This window comes from Sycon ciliatum, chromosome 7 (genome assembly GCF_964019385.1).
Source record: "Sycon ciliatum chromosome 7, ocSycCili1.1, whole genome shotgun sequence".
Lineage (NCBI taxonomy): Eukaryota > Metazoa > Porifera > Calcarea > Leucosolenida > Sycettidae > Sycon > Sycon ciliatum.
This window is the reverse complement of record NC_088649.1, coordinates 4,545,407-4,563,436: the sequence shown is the minus strand read 5'-3', so window position 1 is coordinate 4,563,436 and position 18,030 is coordinate 4,545,407. Positions and strand designations below refer to the sequence as shown.

At 46.4% G+C, this 18,030-nt stretch overlaps 1 protein-coding gene across 1 annotated transcript; it reads left to right on the top strand.

Annotated features, from left to right (window-relative positions):
* Positions 1-13,144: 13,144 nt before the first annotated feature.
* Positions 13,145-16,231, top strand: LOC135821523 (protein NLRC3-like). The gene has a single exon (XM_065334522.1). The coding sequence runs from the start codon at positions 13,145-13,147 to the stop codon at positions 16,229-16,231; it is 3,087 nt and encodes a 1,028-aa protein (XP_065190594.1).
* The last annotated feature ends 1,799 nt before the right edge of the window (positions 16,232-18,030 follow it).

Here is an 18,030-nt window from a genome sequence, read left to right as displayed (position 1 = left end):
TGGCCTCATTCAGAAACTCCAGCCTGATCAAACCGTGTGTACATGTCATTGATTGAACTAGTTATGTTACTTCTGAGTACAAGTAACATAACTAGTTCAATCAATTACATGTACACACACATAAACAGAGTTCCTCCGCAACGACTGTACTGTCAAAGCTGGCCAGGTACACGGTTTGATCAGGCTGGTGTGACATTTGACACCTCTGAGTAGCCTGCATGCGTGTATTGTAGTGCAAGGGTTAGATCTACACCTAAAACACACCCGGTACCCTGCTGTCTGAAGCGGTCTACACTGTAGCACAGCTAGCACTGTATTGTACACATCCAGAAAATGTGCGAACTGTCCATTTTCTATCCGAAATGGGCGCTACCCCCCTACCCCCGTTTCGAAATGCGTTACGTTTAGAAACAAAATGCGAACTTACATGTATGAGATGCTCCCTAACGGCTCCTGTGCGACTTTGCACGTAACGCCCTGCGTGCGGCAAACATGTGCCAATGTAACGCTTCATGGCCTCACTGCGGCAACATATACATGTATTGCCAGTACGGTAATAGGTCTTTTGCCAAAATTACTACGGAGCATCAGCAAATCGAATTTTCGATTTGATTATTCGAATGGCAAAAAGAAAATCAGAGAGAAAATTCGAATGAAAAAGAGGTTCAGCATGTAGCGCAGTCCAGTATTTTCGAATCAAGTTTTTTTAGCTTGAGCAGTTGAGAACTGGGATTTTGAGATGTGCAATGAACGGAGTTGCTGTTGTTTCTCATTGCCTTTGGGGATGACGCGAAGCGGCGGATGCTTCATCCGATTCAGGCTATTGGCGATAGGATCTCTCTTGGAGACCCCTTAATAATATCTTTATTAGGATGACCCAGAGGCTTGTCGCCTATCAAGGGGTTCACCGCTTTGAAGGATGTACATGTACATGTACACGTATGAGCTAAAGTGAAAGTAGTGAAAAGTTGTGCAGCGTGAATGCGTTGGGGAGCACACGGGGGGGGGGGGGGGGGGGGTTATGTACATTGAAAAGGCGGATCTCAGCCGAGCTCCTCCGCTATCCCTTGCATATCAGGAGACCCGCGGACGAATAGCTGAGGGTGGGCCCTACACTGCCTCAGCAGAATGAGATCTATGGTAAGGTCGACCCTCAAATATTTGGCACACTTTGAGTTGCCCTCTCCCTGCGGGGAACTCACCATAGACGCAGATGCCGAGACAACGCCAGCACGGCTACTGCAGTACTGGGAGCAGGAGGCATACCGGGGCTGGTAGTTGGTGACAAAGCCATGATTCCAGGATACTAGTACAGTAAAACCTGTAACTAACGACCACCGTGACTAGCGACCGGCCTGGTACTACCGACCACTTTGTCAGGCACGGACGGTCTCACATTCAAAATGCACTGTGACTAGCGACTACCTGCTGAACGCGACCAGCGACCGCCTTTTCTTGTCCCAATGTCGAATTTTGACCCGTAACTAGCGACCGCGATGTAGCAAATCAAGCATTGCTTGAAGCTCCTTCTCGAAATTTTGATGATTTTCCATGGTCGTTTCGATACTACAGCTGGACAAATGAGCGCAGTCTCATTTTTACTGTGGAATCAGTGTGGATTGCACTACACCTGTCATAATTTCAAGTGCTGTCAAGAACAAACATGATAGGAAACGTCTTGGAGAGCGCATCCAAAGCGCTCTTTGATCGATGTTACTACTCAAAGGAGAAACTAAGACTGAGCGGCTCTCTGTCGAAGTGCAATCACACAGCTCAGTCACCAGACTCACCACTACACCAGGTCACACTGACAGTCTGTGCTGGCTAGCTAGCATGCTACGGTATTATGTACTCACCTGTACGGAACACAGGCCAGGATACGATGGCGGATAGTAGGGAGGTTCTGCTATACGTGAAACGTAGAGAAATCACGTAGAGAGCAGGTGTCTGGGTTAGAGTCTACGGCTTCGCGTGTTTTGGCTCCAGATTTCTACGCGGAGATGGGGTTCTCTACGTTGTGGCACACGCAGAGAAAATGCGTACGGATTTGCTGGGTATCGATCAACTGCATGCAGAAAACTGCCAAATATGGAAGGGGAAATTCCCAGTACACATTCCACGTGACTTCTCTAGGTGAAACGTAGAGCAGAACAGCATTTCTTTACGTTACGGGAACGCGAACAAAGTTCGCGTGATTCTTTGCGTCGCGTTCCCAAAACGTAGAGCAGAACCTCCCTACTACTTAATAGTCTACAGTGAAAGGTGCGAAAACTCGCAACATCGCTGGTCGTATCGCTTCCGGTGTACAAAAAACTTGATTTTCTCTCTCTCCAAGTGTTGTATGATCTCAAAAAAGAATGTCAGTGCGCAAGTGGTGGGGGATTGTATTATCTGCATTTTGACATACATATCATATAATGGGATCCATATATGGTCGCGCGGTGCAAACCTCTAACTAAAGACCACCTGCCACTAACGACCACTTTTCCGGGCACCAAGGGGTGGTCGTTAGTTACAGGTTTTACTGTACTTGAAATGAGGAAAGACCTCGCTTCGAGTGCATACGGCAGGATGTATAGCCACTGGCTGAGGCGTGGGAAGGTCAGTGAGCAGAGGCGCATCCGCCTGTATAATGCCCTGGTTCTGCCCGTTCTTTTGTATAACTGCGGCGCATGGGGGCTCACGGCAGCACAAGCAGAATCGCTTAACGTTTTCCACCGGAAGCAGCTCCGACGGCTCATTGGCATAGTCTACCCAGCGAGGATGTCAAATACTGAGCTGTATGAGAGGTGCAACACGGAACCACTATCTGACATCGTGGACAGGAGAAGATGGCAGCTAACCGGCCATATTCTCCGTATGGACAGGGATGCGCCGCCATGGATCGCGCTGACGGGCTATTTTGCGGGAGATGCCAAGGCTGGGCGTGGACGTCCAAGGACATCCATTGCGACGCGCATCACAAGCGACTTACAGAGGAGGAACATCGACTTGAAGCGCAGCAGTCAGCTGGGGAATGTGAGGGCCATCGCTCTGGACAAGCTTACATGGAGAAATCTGGCCGACAAATTGCGACAATCCATGATCTGGCGTCACAGGTCATCAGTGCGCCGTGTTAATAATTACCTTGATAATGGAATTTGATCATAGGAGATAGGACAGAAGCGGAACGTATAATTATACCCACATAATTATATTATTACGCGTGCTGTGGTATTATTATTATTATTATTAGTACTTGAAATGAAACAAAATGCACACTTGATAGAACTTTTCACAGTTCGAGAGAGAGGAAAGCGTCAAGATTGACAAGAAGTCCGGTTCGACTGTGCCTTGTGCACTGACATGTGCAACTACGACTAGTACTTCAGTCTTTAGTAAGAACTAGTAGCTACATGCACAAGAATGAGTAGTCTAATTTCAGAAATTTTCGGTGCTCAATATTTTCGGTATGAGGGCAACAGGCCAGGTTAGGTGAACAGAAATTTTCGGTACAGAGAAGCAGTTCCCTATTGGATTATGTGTGTTAGTGTTTGTTCGGTGTATTGAAATTTTAGGTATGAAACAGACGCACCGAAAGTACCGAAAATAAAAGTACACCGAAAATTTGTGAAATTAATTACAGTACTCGTAGTGCGCCGTGTACTAGAGCACGCGCGGAGCATTCGAAAAGTATTCGAAAAGTATTTTCTGTTTGCGGGCATTTTTCAGTCGAACAAAGCCCTAGTTTCGACTGATTGAGTGCTTTTCGTGACGATTCTCGAATTTCACTTGAATATTCGATTTGCTGATGCTCCGTAAGACACACAGTGACTTGGCGCCAGTTGGCGGGGCATGGCGTGCGTACTGAATGCGTGACACAGGCACGCGAGACATTTAGAAAAGCGATCCTGTCAGCTTTTCTATTATTGTGTTCACATGGCGCTACCTAACGACACCGCTATTCAGACACAATGTCTACGTAGCTACGTAAGTCTCTACGTAAGATGCTCGGTACCTGGTCCTGGACCAGGGAGCTACTCCATGGCTCCTACCATCGCGCGGCCGGCTGGCCGCATGCGTGTGCATTGCAGACTTTTTGTTGTTGCCTTTTCGGATGTGCATGCACGAGGAACTTCCTTCTTTGGAACTGCTTCTTGCATGAGCTGTTTCGTTTTGGAGCTGCTGAGACCTCCTTTCGCGGAATATTACTCAATGACAGGTGAGTTGACCAGTTCCCTTTGATTCATTTGCTTGTGTTGACTCTTTCATTTACGAAAAGTGTGCTGATTTTGGGTGGAATGCAATAAATATGGAAAAGCTGACAGGATCTCTTTTCTAAATTTAGCTTTTCCGCTGCCGAGGCCTCCTTTTACGGAATACTCGATGACAGGTGATCTCTGAGTTGACCGGTTTCCTTCGATTCATTTGCTTATTATGCTCACTCTTTCATTAAATTTTACGGAAACGTGTGCCGATCTTATTCGGATTTTAATAGATCCATTTTTATCTCTTTGCCCTTGTCTACAGTGTGCGATACAGTGTGCGAAGAACGCGAGTTCACCTTCTTGACGGTAAGGCCTTAAGGCTTATGTTAGATGTGTTGTCGAAATACTCATATTCATTGTACATAAGTACGTTACAAGTAATGCACTGGTCAGTGGCATACTATCGTTGGCAGTTCCCAATCTGGAGGGAAAGGTTCAAGGACCCATTGACTGAGTTTGCAAAATAAATTCGCATATCAGGGAAAATCTCCAGAGTCTGGGCTTTTTGATTTGTGAGTACCGCCGAGATTGCACTGCCCCAAATACAGTTTCGTGCCGCCAAAGCAAGAATTACGATCTGCAATCTGTTTGTAGTACTGTACCTGCAAGAATGTGGAGTACATGTGTAGTATCCCTGCTTTACACTTTACACATTACTAGTAGTACATGTATTTTGCATGACTCTTATTGTTTAGAAGCATACAGTACTTCCTACATTTACGATTGTTCTTCCATGATCCTTGCATGGCGCCACTACACACTGGAGAGTAGCTAGACCAACACTAATTATCAGTAGTCTTCATTGTTTCCAAATACAATACTTGTGCCGCTATGCTTCATTTGCAAGAGGTCCTTGTGCAGTTGTATGGACTTATCTGCACTGCGATATCAGCCTCATGCTCCAATGCTTCCTTTGTAGCACCGAGGCGCTGCGATTAATCAATGGCATTTCCAGGTTGCTTGCTACACTATCACATACATTCTTTAGCTGTTTTGCTGCCTGCTGCTTGTTTCCCGCAATAGACCCCAGCTGAAGCTTCCTAGCTGGCCCCCCTTGCCAACAGCCTTGTTAGATTCTATATAAGTTCTCTAGTTTTGCATCTCATAGGAGAGAGTCGTGGTTGAGAGAGAGCAAGTTCACTTTCACTTTGATATAAGATAACCTCCAGGCCGTGCCGGAGTAAGTTCAGATACGTTGGTTGACTGACTGTGGGTAGTAGCCTCCTAGCCTTAGATCACGCACGTTACATTGGTGGCAGCGGTGGTTCAATTTTATAATTGCTAGATTCGAACCCACCTAGTATCTGTACTGCATTGATGGCAGCGGCGCTACAGAATTGATGGCAGCGGTAAATTGTTTATTGGTGTAACCGGTACCAGCATGGCCCAACCTGATGCGTCAGTCGCCGCTACTCCTTCGCCCGCCACGTCTCCCCCTAGCTAAAAATGATGACGGACAGCGTCTCTACCGATCAAGCTCCATGTCCAACGTAAGCTAATTCCCGATATGGCATTCTCTTTCCTGTCTTCCTTCAGTCTTTCTGTTCTCTTCAGTCTTCCTTTATGCGAGTGAGTGAATCCAGTTTAGTCCGGTAGGCGTCCGATCATGGTGAGCCACGGTCTACCTAGCTAACCTGGGACAATGTGTGTGAGAATGCCCTTGTGTACTCAGTTCGGCTTGGTACTGCAATTTGGCTGGCAGGTTGTGCCAGGGTTGTGCAGCAAGTCAACTGTGGTTTTTTTCAGGTCCTATTTGGAGGACAATATTCCCTTTTTGACCCCGTGAGATGGTGAGAACCTGGTGTGCTTCTATTTTGATTTCTTATCAGTTCAGTTCTTCTGTCTACTCTAAAAACGTTATCATTTCCGATATTATTTGCCATATTCCGGTTGACGCTCTGCAAGTAATACACTATCTACTATGACGTTCACACCGCCTCCTATGATCTGCCGCTGAGCTCGAGCTACTACTTCTACTACTCCTACTAGTGTCAGTTGTCACCCTTTCGTCCGAATATCAAGCACTCTGTTCAAAGATTCAAGAATACATGTACGTGAATGCAAGTTAGTTGTCCAGTCCACCTACTGACGGTGCCTTCTACTAGTGAGTACTGTTCATCATACATCATCGAACTCGCTGTCAACTCACGAGGGCGTGATTTAGTGTAGGAAGGGAGGGTGTAGTATCCCTGCTTTACAGTACACATGACTAGTAGTACATGTATTTTGCATGACTCTTATTGTTTAGAACTGCATACAGTACTTCCTACATTTACGATTGTTCTTCCATGATCCTTGCATGGCGCCACTACACACTGGAGAGTAGCTAGACCAACACTAATTATCAGTAGTCTTCATTGTTTCCAAATACAATACTTGTGCCGCTATGCTTCATTTGCAAGAGGTCCTTGTGCAGTTGTATGGACTTATCTGCACTGCGATATCAGCCTCATGCTCCAATGCTTCCTTTGTAGCACTGAGGCGCTGCGAGTAATCAATGGCATTTCCAGGTTGCTTGCTACACTATCACATACATTCTTTAGCTGTTTTGCTGCCTGCTGCTTGTTTCCCGCAATAGACCCCAGCTGAAGCTTCCTAGCTGGCCCCCCTTGCCAACAGCCTTGTTAGATTCTATATAAGTTCTCTAGTTTTGCATCTCATAGGAGAGAGTCGTGGTTGAGAGAGAGCAAGTTCACTTTCACTTTGATATAAGATAACCTCCAGGCCGTGCCGGAGTAAGTTCAGATACGTTGGTTGACTGACTGTGGGTAGTAGCCTCCTAGCCTTAGATCACGCACGTTACACATGTATCGTACTTTCTCTGTTGCTGTTTCAGTTGCCGTCATGTTGCTAAAAAAAGGTTCTCATTTGTTTCATACGAGACGAGTCAATGAGTCGGTGTGGCTTAGAATCTTTCGCTGTAGAAGAAATCTATTCGTATGTCTATTGGAGAAAAAATTGTATTCACTGGTTATAAAATAGGTTAAGACAAACTCACAGAATAAATACCATCGGTCCCTTGGTGTTCGTCCTAAAGAGGTTCGACTGGATATCATTCATACTCACCAAAAGATGTGTAAGATTTTATTATTGTGGAGTGCCTTGTTTATCTCTCAGTACCTCCAACCATAGCCTTGCCCCATTTATCCTCAGGATCAGTGTAGTTGTTGGAACGAGGTGTCGGACTCAGCAATGTATTTGTTTACATTTTAATACATGTTTATTGTTCCTCCTTTGCTGTGTTGTTTTAGAAAATCGTGGACTAACAGTTTGAAGTCATTGAACTACTTCCAAAAGTTGTATCGACATCAACAGGATTACCATTTCAGTGCAATATGATGCAGGATGACCTTATAACGATAACCCATGATTATAAACCATTATAAACACAGAATCAACAAAAACATCTGCAACACGCACCTGGCTACATTTCTCAAATAAATCTGATCGAGGGTGGGGGAATCTGAAATATCTGAAAGGCAAGACAATTTCATGACAGAGTCATGAAATCCTGCCACAGCAAGCTGCAACATGCACAGAATGACCTCCGTATAAAAAAGGTATCACCACCACCAGACCACTACTCACATGTCATGTTTCCCCGCAGAAGAACATGCAATTGCATTATGCTAGTGCCATTTTCTGCAAGAAAAGGCTTGCACATCAATGCGTATAATACGGTATTGATATGATGTGAAGGCCATCATTTAAATATTGATATAGGGCATTCCATTGATTGGTGACAGAAAAAAACAAAAGAAATCATAGCAATAAAAACTGCTTTATGGCAGTTTTCTAAAAAAAGTTATTGTGTTCTAGTCCATGGACGGACCCCGTCTAAAAAGGAAGAAATTAACGAAATGTGATAGCCGAAAATTAAAATTTCACACAAAACCTCACAATAATCACACACAGAATGAAAAGCTACATGTAGAAGACCTTTTCCCCTCGTGATCCTCTTTCCTATGCATGCATGTTGCCAATTGTTGGTGCAGTACAAGTTTAGTGTTGAAAGCAGCATTTCAAGTGTTGTGATTATTGTGAGGTTTTGTGTGAAATTTTAATTTTCGGCTATCACATTTCGTTAATTTCTTACTTTTTAGACGGGGTCCGTCCATGGACTAGAAGTTTAGAACACAATAACTTTTTTTAGAAAACTGCCATAAAGCAGTTTTTATTGCTTTAACCCTTTACCTTCTGTATGTACATGAATCGACCGAATTTGGTCGATGGACATCCATGCACTAAAACATTCGTAACTCGGTCAATTCTTGACGGAATGTCAAAGACTAAATATGTCGGAAGAAGCCGAAGAGCTTAGCTTTTCATTGCAACAATCGGCGAAGAGCTGCGATGCCGCATTCCAAAGATATCGCGCTCGACATTTCAGCCACGGCAAAAGTCGATTTTTCCTGAGTGACCGGCCTTGAGCTGGGGATTTTCCCTCTCCTGACATGCTGAGTCACCTGGGCATGCTTTGAGCGCGTGTGCAGCATACAAAGAAACTCAGGAAAATAAATTTGAAGTGTTTACGATGAAGGAGTGAGAAATGGCTGACGAGGAGAGACATTTCTCGGATACCCAGCGATGGGGAGCATTTGAAGCACCCTGGCGTTGGATATGTGATCTCAGTAGTGTCCAGTTTGAGCTCATGGTACGCAGCTCGTGGAAAGCTTTCCAGAATGCCCAAGAGTGTGAAAATTGGTTGATTAGAACCAAAGATATTCCCAGAATGAGGTGAGAAATATCGCATTTGGAACTGCCTGGGAATTTTGGGCAGAAGGTAAAGGGTTAATATACAGTGCATACGAGTCACGCGCGAGCTCTTGTTCCTGAACCGCAACAATCAATCACCGCGTTTGGTGTACTCACCCACGCATCGAGAAAATAGTGACTTTATTTTTTTGTTTTGCTTGTGTCTTTCAAAAGCTATGTTTCTTCAAGCGATCGCGATCGACATTCTAGAATAATATAATGAGGACGGTCGCTGGATTTTTTCTGCCTGGTTCTTGTAAAGGGTTTAGTTTTGTTTTCTAGAACATCTCTCCTGATTTTTTAGGCATGGGAAAGGCGATCGCTGCTGCGTTCCATAGTGTAACAGCGACTGACGTTCAGAAAAAAATACTTTTTTCCATGATTGTCTTCCCTGCTAGCAAGGAATCGAAAACTGGAGAAGCTAAGAGAGTGAGCAGTGACGAGTTGGACACAAGAAAGTCTTGGATTGCCGGCATTGTTCGAGATGAGCGGAATGGCTACGGGTACCATCATGCCCTACAATATAGTGGCGTGTGCTAACCATTTCACTGATGAATACTATAGTCGTTATCGACGATATCCAAGTGGAGTTCAGCCTGGAGATTTAGCTCGGTTTGAAGACTCTGACATTCAGTCTACACTGGTTTTCCTTTGCTTGCTGCGTTTGATGCATGTATTCAATTTCTTCACCTGGATTATAAGAGCGTCTTTCCTTTCGCAGTAAACCAGTGGATGCTGATTCCCTCATTTGTCATTACCATGGTTCGTCTTCGCCATGGCACAGACATACGAGTGCTGGCTGATCTGTATTTGATATTATGCTGGGAATGTGAGGTGTATAATCACAACAATAGTCAACTCTATTATATACCTCCGACTTGGAATGATACCTATCTGGCCGTGTCTTTCCCAAATGTCAGAACGATTGCTGGATGTTTTCAAAAAGCTCCGTCCTACAACATTCATGATCATAGATGCTACAGTGCTGAAATGTAATATCGCTTCCAGTCTGTCTGGGCAGTCACAACTCTCATATAAGACGCATAACGTTACTACCTTGAAGAGCCTCATCCGTATGACCCCAGATGGTGGATGGCGGCATTTACCTCCAAGTCATTTACGGGATCCACCAGTGACCATAATCAGAAGCCACTACTTAGATCTTCTGCCAGTAGCCGGCTATGGGACTTTAATTATGGCAGACCAAGCATTTGACATCCAGGATCTCTTGATGCAACATGGCGTAAAGTTGAACATTCCCCCGTTCAAGAGATCCGAGCAACAGATGGCCTTAGAAGACTTCCAGAAAACGCAACAAATTGTTATGAATTCATGTTGAGTGTCTGATGGAGCGAATCAGGGAGTTTTCTATCTTTTTAAAGATCGTTCCAACAACTCTTTTCCCTATCATCATTCAGATATGGATTGTTCGCTGCCTGCTCACAGTATTCCAGGCTCCTTTACTTGCTGAAGCAAATTATGTTTTCCATGCCAACTGTTGCTAGCATTGCATGGCGAATTGATCTTCAGCAACACGAATTTTGTCATGCCTGAACAACCATGCACAATACGGAGCAGCTAATGACTTAGTGGGTATAAATGTGGATAGTATGATATGATTTAGATTGCAATATTTGCAAACGTGCAATGAATAATAATACCCCTCTTGATTAATATTATTGCTGGCGGTTTATCAATTTGCATGGTCACAACAGAACTACAAGGGTGAATATAAAAGTATATTTGCAACCATACAATAGGTTCTTTGGTAGAGCAGAGCTGGACCTAAGACGAAATGTAGCTGCTAGAGGGATGATAATGCTCATTGCGTCGCTATGGGCTTCCACGAGCTCAGCGTCAACAATGCTCTGAATGCCAGCGGTTTTCCGTTTTCCTTGCCGATGCCTGCCGCCAAATATATCTGGAGTGCACAGTATTGGATCGATGCGATAGAACCAGGCCCTGAACAGACGGAGAAAGTTAGAATGTAAAACATGTATCGATAAAATTAATGTACTTTTTCTTATGCGAAATGTTGAAGACTGCATCCTGAAGTGGTACTTACCGATCGAGCAAATCACCCCGTTTCCTGGACAATCCGGCTCCTCTAGCTCACAGGTAAGTCTTCAACTCGTAGATTGTCCATTTTTCAAAGGACTCGTTGTCCAAAGGCATCAGAAACCGAGCTTTGGGATCGCAAATTCAACTTGATTCTCCCTCGCAGGACTACTATCAACATTCCCTTCATCGCAACGTACCGCCACAAGAGATAAAGTGCTCGGCTAATTGACCGCTTCATCGGCCATGTATCAACCATATCAGAAAGGTCTAGCAAGAAGTAAATGCAAAAAAACCCTTTCTTCATATCGGACAGCAAAGAAGAAGCGAGAAGAAAACAGAATCCTTCGCTGTGAGTTTTTTTTCCGATCCAGGATCTAGGAGAGTCCCGTTTTTCCTGGCCACCTGGGTGAGTACACGCCAAACGCGGTGATTGATCGTTGTGGTTCCAGAACAGGAGCTCGCGCTGGGAGGAATGCACTGCATGTCTCGCGTGCCTGTGTCACGCATTCAGTACGCATGCCATGCCCCGCCAAGTCACTGTGTGTCTTATTAATTTTGGCAAAAGACCTCTTCTAGATGATCATACTGGCGGTAGTCACACGTGACCACAGTGGTTAAAGAACTTTGTCTTTATTGAAAAATCCATGATTACATGATCCGGAAAGGTGTTTCTGTGTTTGCATTTGTATTGCATTTTCATCCATTGTGTGTCTTTTGCCCGCTAAAAGAGGCTGGAGTAAGCGTGGCAGTTGACAGTACTACGACCACTGTAATCCCACTGGCCAGAGTCAGCCACACACGCACTGCTACTTCTCTGCTTTCACCGAGAATCTAAGAAATGTTCAGCTGCCCACACACTCATGTCAACGAACACGCCATACTGTAGTGGAGCGTGCAGACACTAGATCACCAACACAACCTGCAGGTGAGCGTGCAGACACTAGATCACCAACACAACCTGCAGGTGAGCGTGCAGACACTAGATCACCAACACAACCTGCAGTGGAGCGTGCAGACACTTGATCAGCAACACAACCTGCAGGGGAGCGTGCAGACACTAGATCACCAACACAACCTGCAGTGGAGCGTGCAGACACTTGATCACCAACAAAACCTACAGTTGAAAGTGCAGAGACCAAATCTGCATCACAAAGATAAGTGGTCCTTGATGAAGAATTCCATTCCCTGCTGCATTCATCATACGGTCCAGTGCCCAGTGGAGTCACTGATATACTGCATGGCAATGACTGAGACACAGGTGATTGTCAGACACGTACACATCCTGCAGCTTGCAAACAGAAGGGGATTGTGTGTCCAACTGTGCTACTGCTGCTGCTACTGCTGCTACTGCCGTGCATGTGTGCAGTATAATGTGAAAAAGCACAAGTGCCTCAAGTACCAGCACTTGTCCGCGATATCCGATTTCTAAAGTAACGTAGTTTATCACACGGCATAATGAGGAAGCAGCAGTGCAGCAGCAGCAGCAGCAGCAGCAGCAGCAGCATCAGCATCAGCAGCACTTCAGCAGCTCTCCGTGTATTACTATCGTACTACATGTACTAGTATGCAGTGATGTATCACAAGCATACACACAAGGAACACACTTGACTCGTGTACGGTGTAGCCAGTGAGGGAGACCTGCATACAGCACAGATATCACACTACAACCCTCCAGCACATACATGTACAATCATTGAACTCATACAGTAGAATACCTACTACATTGTACTAGTGACTACTGGTATTGCCCTCTCCGAGCAGCTGTAGTACTAGTAGTACAGTCACGGGTAGTGGTGTTGTAGCCTGGGAGCAAGAACAACACTGCTGTGTGTGCTAGTCAGAGTTTGAATGAAATTATCAACTGAATGTCTACAGTATCACACCTAGCAGAATACTGAAAGAATCAGCAAAATACAATTTGCACACCAGCCATAGCTATAGATTAGACGTGTGTGTGCTTGCTAGTTCTAGTATTTCCTATCTGCACACCTGTTACACTCACATCTATCACTGCCACTGCCTAGTTTAGAGTAAGTCACCGTCAACTGTAGCTGCCGCTGCTCAAGCAGCTGTGGGCTACCATGAAGAGATCTTGCCCATCACCAAACCAGGGCAGACCTCAGACAACAGAACAGCCAACATGTTGGGTGGATGAGCTGCCAAAGGCTGTCAGAGAGCTGCGTGATTCGCTATGTGCTATCTACACCAATGTCCGTACTCTGGTCGAGGACAGCAGCACAGACGAGGTGAGAAGTTTGAACATGGATGAAATCTACGCAAACTTGCATGTTGTCTCACTTGAAGAGCTCAGTGCAAGAGTGCAGCAGCTGAATGCTGACAAACTAGGCAGCAGTGCTGGTATTGAGCAGCTCACACACTCCCTTGCTTCAGCTGCAAAGAAGCTGCGCAAAATAAAGCTGGCCAACATCCTCAAAGCAAAGAAGTCCATGAGACTAGCCCCGGGGAGGGAAACGTTCCGCACCATTGCCCTCTCTTGCGCTGGTGGGGGGAAGACGTTGCTGTTTACCAAGAAAGGTCCTTACGACTGGGCACTGGGTCGCATTTGGCAAGATATGGCTCTGGTGTTCGCCCTTGAACTGCGCTTGCCTTCCGTGCGCCAAGCTACGTGTGCTGCTGAGCTTCTGGCTTTGAGGAGCCACGACATCATTTCGGATACTGATCAATCTGAGATCTGCGCATACGTGAAAGCCCATCCAGAGAGAGTCTGCATCATACTGGATGGTTTGGACGAAACGAAACTAGACGAGTGCAGCCCGTACGTCCAGGATGTCATCGCCGGAAAACGCTTGCCGGCAGTTCGCCTCGTCATAACGTCACGCCATTCCACGGAGGCAATGAATCTCATCCACAACCCAGAGGTTGTATTCCACCGACGTGTCGAGCTCTTGGGTTTCGAGCAGCAGGAGTTAGAGAAGTATGTTCACAAAGTGCTCCCAGCTGAGAAAGCGTGCAGTCTCCTGGACAAGCTGAAGAGAAGTCCTCAACTGGCTGCAATCATGCGCACTCCACTGTACGCTACCAGCATATGCAAGCTCCATTCCAACCAGCGAGATATACCCGATACACTAGGCAAGATCTTCAACTCCATGATACTCAACGTCATCCAACCAAAGACGGAGAAAGGCCTGAAGAAGACCGAACCACACGAGAAGTTGAGCGATGTTCCTGATGGAATCCAGGAAAGTCTCCTTGATCTCGCCAAGTTCGCTTTCCACATGCTCATCCGGCGGAAGGTCGTCTTCACTGAGTCTGATTTCAGCATGTTTTCACTATCATCAGCAGCTCGTTCACTTGGTCTTCTCATTGCCTGTGATAAGCCACTGTCACAGGCCCATCGTCAATGGCGTTTTAGCCACCTGGCACTTCAGGAAGCTCTAGCATCTCGCTACTTCGCTAGCCGCAGTCCGAATGCAGCTGACGTCGCATGGCTTGTGCAGCGCCTTGGAGCGTTCACAGGCAGCCTCAACATGTTTTGGCGCTTACTGGCCACTGAGCTGGACAGTAACTCCGTCAATGTGTTGATTGAAGCCATTCTCAATGCGCAGTCCACATCATCTACTCAGCCACAGGATATCGACCAGCATTCCACAGGAGCAGAGGGGCACAACGTCACGTGTTTTCTCTTCACAACACACGACCATATCATGGAATGGGCCGACCACGTTTCTTCCTTTCTCTCCTTTGACGAAGCAGAACATCTTGCAGATGAATTACTGGCTGGCAGAATCGACCTGGTGTCAGCTTCGGAAATGGTCCGCCGCAGAATTGACCCGGCCGTCACCAAAATCACCTGCCGGCATTTCCTTCGTTCATTGCTAGCCATTTGGACGGATCGGGTCCCAAGTGCCAGTACACAAATTCTGCACGACTGTCTGGCCAACGAAGCACAAGGATCGGCCATTCAATGCTTCACCGTCACTCCCACGTCCAAGTTACCGCCAGTTCCTCCATCCGACGAAGCAGCTCAGCCATTCGCAGCTCTGGAGAACGCCAACGAAGGGGAACGAAGACAACGAATCCTCTACGCCTTCCGGGTCTTCGCGGAGCACGTCAACGCCAAGCAAAGCAGCATCGAAGACATCCCCAGCATGCAAGCCATCATCAAGCAGTACGGAGTAGATTTCGCCATGGTTCCCCTCTCGCCCTCCGATTGCCAGGCCATCAACGCAGTCATGATTCACCACCACCAGTTCATCACCCGCATCAACCTGGGCAACTGTGGTATAGGTGATACCGGGTACGCATGCATGGCTGATGGCATGGCTCTACTACGCAATCTTACGTTCATCAACCTGTCGGAGAACAACCTAACAGATCATCACACGGCCCATATCGCAGCGTGTATCGCATCCAACACGTCAACACTGCGACAAGTCTACACATCCTCGAACCTGTTCAGCAGCAATGCTATGGCCACCGTCCACAGCAACACACACCGCTGTACAGGACTGCTGGCAGTGGACTTTGGAGGTCAAAAGTGCACCGATCCAGCAGTCAACCTTGACGTCATCACCACAGTCTGCAGCAGCTGCCCAGATCTCCAGTACGTCAATCTCAATGACTGCGTACTGGATATGGAAGGTCTAACCCAGGTAGCACCATTGTTAGGAGCACTGAGGCTGAGAGGGCTGATGCTGTACAAGGTTGGGATGAAGCAGAACTCGGCTACGATCGTCAGTAGAATCATTCAACAGCAACACGAGAGTTTGGAGCTCCTCTCACTCCGTCGCAATGAGCTAACTGGAGATTTCCTGTCAACCGTACGTGGTGAGCTGAGTCAGTGCCGACGCCTAGAGATGCTGTACCTGAACGACAACTGCCTCTCGTCAGGAGCTCTGCCAGTGCTTGCGTCCCTGCTGCCCAGTCTGCCCAAGCTCTCCCTGCTCAGAATGGCGAAGAATGATTTCCGAGATGTTGACGACGAAGCAAAGCTGTTCGCCACCGCTGTCGAGAGCTGCTCATCTCTCAAGAAGCTGGTCATGCCTGAAAGAGCTCTAGTGTCTCCACGGCTGCGTGATGTCCTAAGGGCCATGGCCAGAGATGATCTGGAAGTGCAGTATAGCCGAGTTCGCTATTACGACGAAGTGGAGAATGACGAAGAAGAAGACGAGTACGGCGGTGAAGGTGATAGTGAGAGTGAGGAATGAGGAGGTGAGAGGATTATCAAGGACGGATCTCTGTCCTAATGAAGAAAGCTTCGTTTTAGTCTATCACTTCCTCCTGACATACAGTCCGTCTGTGTATATGATTAGGATTACACGTGTGTATGTGTGCATGCGTGGTAGTATTGCTGCGTGTGCGTGCTTGTAAGTGTGTGTATGTATTTACTTGAGCATGTGCGTGTGTGTGGGTGTGTGCATAATATTATGTGCGTGTGTGTGTGCATGAATTATGTGTCTGTACGTTTGTGTTTTGACGGGACATTCCTTTCTTCATTTTCAGTCAGTTTGAGGGATCACTGTGTTGACCTTTGACCTTTAGACTTTGGACCCTGTAACTAGATGTTTTCGCTCCGTGATTTTTTCCATAATTCTAGACTGTCGCTGATAGAATTATTGTCATTGAGTTGTTGGTTTTTGTTGATGTGGTTTTAGTTGATATGTGTGATCATTTCTTTGCATATACATGTACATATACATTGTATGTCTGTTTGTATGTTTGTAGATTGTTTAGTGAATTTTGAATGTTTATTGAGAACTTATATTGATAGCATCATCACCTTGCCACTCACATTCATGTAGTTCTTACTTGTGCATAGTGCAATGTCTTTACTGGTGGCAGGTTTCTTGGCAAATATTTTCATCTGGTAATAGTGTAGTAATGTGTATATGTTTTTTTTGCAATTCACTAGTTTCCCCTCTAGTGGGATCTCATGATGATATTAGAATTATATGACGAGTATTCTTCAAGTACGTGTGTGTATAATACACACATACAAATTATTATAGTTATTGTGTTCCTACATGTACATGTATATGCGTGTGTCTATGTGTGCGTGCGTCTATGTGTGGGTGTGTACATGTTCGCCTGTGCGTACATGTAAGTGTGCGTATATGCACGTGTGCATGCATGTGGATGTATGCGTGTGTGTGTGTGTCTATGTGTGTGTGTGTGTGTGTGTGTGTGTGTGTGTGTGTGTGTGTGTGTGTGTGTCTATGTGTGTGTGTGTGTGTGTGTGTGTGTGTGTGTGTGTGAGTGTGGGTGTGCGTGCGTGTGTGTGTGTGTGTGTGTGTGTGTCTATGTGTGTGTGTGTGTGTGTGTGTGTGTGTGTGTGTGTGTGTGTGTGTGTGTGTGTGTGCGTGTGTGCGTACATGTATATGCACGTGTGCATGCACGTTGATGCATGTGTGTGTGTATATTTGTGTGTGTGTGTGTGTGTGTGTGTGTGCCCTCGTGTCACTAGGCGTCGTCCCCACTCCGAGTCCGGCCATGCTGATGACTTCGAGTTTGCGGATGATGCTGTACTGCTCGCTACAACTCGCAACGCAGCCGATCAATCCCTGTGTGCCTTTTGTGAGGTCGCATCCAGCTTGGGTCTCACAGTGAGCATGACCAAGACCAAGCTTCTCGTTGCAGGTTTAGGAGTTTGCCCTGCTGATTGCTCTGATTTGGTCATTGGCAGTGATAGGGTTGAAGCAGTCACCTCATTCCCCTATCTTGGTTCCACCATCACTCCAGACTCGCGGTCGCAAGCGGACATTCGGAGCCGTCTAGCAAAGGGTGCAGGGGCCTTTGGTGGTCTTCGGCGCATCCTACATGACCGGAGCCTGAACCTCCCTACCAGGCGCCACCTGTATGTCGTTTGCGTACTGTCAACGGTTCTGTATGGTTCAGAATGCTGGACGCCGTTGAAGGCAGATTTAGATAGAATGGACCGGTTTCACCATGCCAACATTCGCTCCATCCTTGGCGTATCGCGAGGCCGACAGTGGGAACAGCGCATCTC